Source organism: Phyllopteryx taeniolatus, chromosome 5, assembly GCF_024500385.1.
Source record: "Phyllopteryx taeniolatus isolate TA_2022b chromosome 5, UOR_Ptae_1.2, whole genome shotgun sequence".
NCBI lineage: Eukaryota > Metazoa > Chordata > Actinopteri > Syngnathiformes > Syngnathidae > Phyllopteryx > Phyllopteryx taeniolatus.
The window spans coordinates 33372925-33375966 of NC_084506.1; the positions used below are offsets into that span (position 1 = coordinate 33372925).

At 48.1% G+C, this 3042-nt stretch overlaps 1 protein-coding gene across 2 annotated transcripts in view; it reads left to right on the forward strand.

Moving 5' to 3' along the window:
* The window catches only part of tbc1d15 (TBC1 domain family, member 15), an 18407-nt gene continuing 15365 nt past the window's right edge, over positions 1 to 3042 (forward strand). Inside the window, exon 1 of one of the 2 annotated variants that reach the window (XM_061775160.1) lies at positions 1 to 103. In XM_061775160.1, the coding sequence (XP_061631144.1) occupies positions 77 to 103 (27 nt within the window). In that variant the 5' untranslated portion in view covers positions 1 to 76. The remainder of the gene's footprint in view (positions 104 to 3042) is intronic. The other variant, XM_061775161.1, reaches the window with a different exon arrangement.

A 3042-nucleotide genomic window follows, 5' to 3' on the forward strand; every position in this document is an offset into this window, starting at 1 on the left:
ATGGAACGCGGCATCATAACCGGAAGCGACGTCAGTGTTATTGTGGCGTTGGACAGGCACGTGACGCGTTGGCGAAATGGCGGCGGCCGAGTGTTCTCCAAAGGTAAAAACGAGGCGTGTCTACCACAAGAACATTTACCGGGGCAAGGCTCGCTGCTCTGGCGGCATTTGTCCAGAGCAGGAAGGGAGTCGGCGGGTCACTCTTCGACGTTTTTGAGGCTCCCGTTTCCGCCGCTGCTCAGAAGGAAGGCCACCGTCGTTAGCAACTAGCTCAGCTGGCCAGCTAGCTCGCCAGCCGCTAGTTTGGGTAACTTAGTCCATTTAGAGTTAGTTAGTCAGCCCGAGCCTCTTCAAGGCTCTTGTTCGGGAGACAAGGCTCGTGTCGTGAAATAGAACAGCGACCGTCTTCAACTTTGTCTCCATCTAAATTGGAACCAACGTGTTTGTTTGTGGCGCGAATGATGCGCTGTTGCGCTGCTGCGCTGCGCTCGAATACTCCAAATGAGTTGAAGGAGAACATGCGTAATCTTCCATTCGTTCTCTTCTGCTCTCTGGAAACAGCTTCAAAACCTCTATTGTGACTAAGTTAGCACAAATGCGTTGCATAAATCCAATTTTGTGAATATCTGGGTGGGTGACATGGGAGATGAGTCGGCCGTCGGGGGCCGTGACCTTCTTAGGGCACGGGAGGGGCTCGAGCGGAGCTGGAGCTGACACGCCAAGCCCTCGTGGATGAAATTGCCATCAGTGCCGGAGTCAATGAGGGCAGAGACTGGGGTGTTGCGGACGGAGCCAAGAATACATGCGAGAACAGCCGTACGAGAGGGAGAGATTTGGGAGGTGTTGGTTTGGCCCACCATGACGCTCTCAGGTCGTGGTGAGCCCGGTCTTTTGGTTTGAGAGTGCAAGTGGAAATGAAGTGACCAGGCTGTCCACAATAGACAGACTGAGGCGGAGGGAGTAGATTTAGAGTGGTTTATTGTAGGTTGGCAAAGGGTAAGAGAAGGAAGCGGGAACGTGAGCAGGTGGTGTGGCTTGGCGGGGTCGCTGGAGCGGTCAGCGAGACGGGGAAGGCACGGAAGGAACACTGGGAGTACGGGGAAGAACACAGTCACGTGGGTACAGATGCGGGTTGTAGGATCATATCACAAATCGTATCACAAAAAGTCAGAAAACAAGTCAATACTCTGGCGAAGGCTGTAGAACTTGACAGGCTTTAACTGCAGGTAGTAATCAGTGGTGCTTGAAGATGGGGGCGCTGCTGAACGCTAGGGAGACAGAGAGGCAGAGACGTGGCACACGGCGCCACCCGAGCTCCAAAAGAGGAACTACAGGGCATGGATCATGCCACTTTCACTCCAATACGGTTCCTTTTGTTTTTGTTGTATACTGAAGACATTTGGGTTTCAGATCAAAAGATGAATATGAGACAAAAGTTCAGAATTCAAGATTTTATTTCATGGTATTTACATCTAGATGTGTTCAACAACTCAGGACAGAGCACCTTTTTGTTTGAAGCCACCCACTTTGCAAGTGAGCAGACATGATTAAATGAACTTCCAAGTGAATAACATTTACCGTATGTTCACGACCATAAGGCGCACCGTATTAAAAGGCGCAGTCTCAGTTACGGGGTCTATTTCTGCATTTAACGCATACATAAGCCGCACCGTAGTATTGGGCGCAGGCATGGTAAAACATACGGGAGCATGAGTGCACGCTAAAACAATGCTTTTAAAAAGGCAGCGGGAGCAAAACTGAGTTTGGTTGTACTTTATTGAAGTATTTAACAATGTACTCACGTTATTTTTGGATCAATCCTCATCCACAAATGCATCAAAGTCCTCATCTTCTGTATCCGAAATGAACAGCTGGGCAAGTTCTCCAACAAACACGCTGGGTTCCATCTCGTCATTGTCAGTCAGTCTCGTTGGGGGGGGGGGGGGGTGTTCAGCAATGATGCCGGCTTTCGCGAAAGCTCGGACACCGGTCAAAGCGGATACCTTAGCCCAGGCATCCACAATCCATTTCACATATGGTGGTGTAACTCGCCCGGCGTTTCCTCCCAGTCTTAGTTGCACTTGGTTTTTCACAGCGGCTGTGAGATGGGGGCGCACATGGAGTCACAGATCAACAGGGACTGTGACGCGTGGAAAAAAAGATCCGGTCTCTTTACGTACACCTCAGTCAGCCACTCTCTCATTTTCCCCTCGTCCATCCAGCCCTTTTGATTAGCCTTAACGATGACTTCGGCTGGAAACTTTTCTTAAGGCAACGTCTTCCTCTTAAAAATCACCATAGGTGGCAGTTTCTGACCATGACCACCAAGCACAACAGTAAAAGCCGACTTGTCGTGCCCCGTTGTGCGTATCGTTCCCGTGGTGGTCCCCTTCTTTGCAGTGTGGTTCATCGGGATGTCGAAAGTGAGCGGCACCTCGTCCATGTTGCTGATGTGGTTGTGCTCTTCTCTCAGCTTCAAAATGGTTTGCTTGTCTCCCATAGACGGCTCTCTGGTCTTCATGTTTGCTTAACAGCAAATGCAGTTTTCACAGGTGAAACCCAAAGCCAAAGACAAACATTATCTGTTTAAGCAATCAGTCTAAAAGGCAACACCTGAGCAACTAGAAACACCCATCAGTCACATGTTCCAATACCTTTGCTCACTTGAAAAGTGGGTGACTTCAAAGAAAAGGTGGTCTGTCCTGAGTTTTTTTTTTTTTAAGACTTCTAGATGTAAATACCATGAAATAAAAGCTGGACTTCTGAACTTTTGTCTCATATTTATCTTTTGATCTGAAACCCAAGTCTTCAGTGTACAACAAAAACAAAGGAATTGACCTTGCTGTTCCAATACTTTTGGAGGGACTGTACATTGAATTTATTTTGGCTTTTGCTACCTGTATGCCACAATTGGCTCCTTCTGTGTGTCTGCTAATGATCCATAGCATCCATTTCCTTCCTGATATGATACTGAAAATACAGTCCCTCATGACTGAAGTATCAGTATTTAATTTTAAAAATCAATCTTATGTTATCAGATGG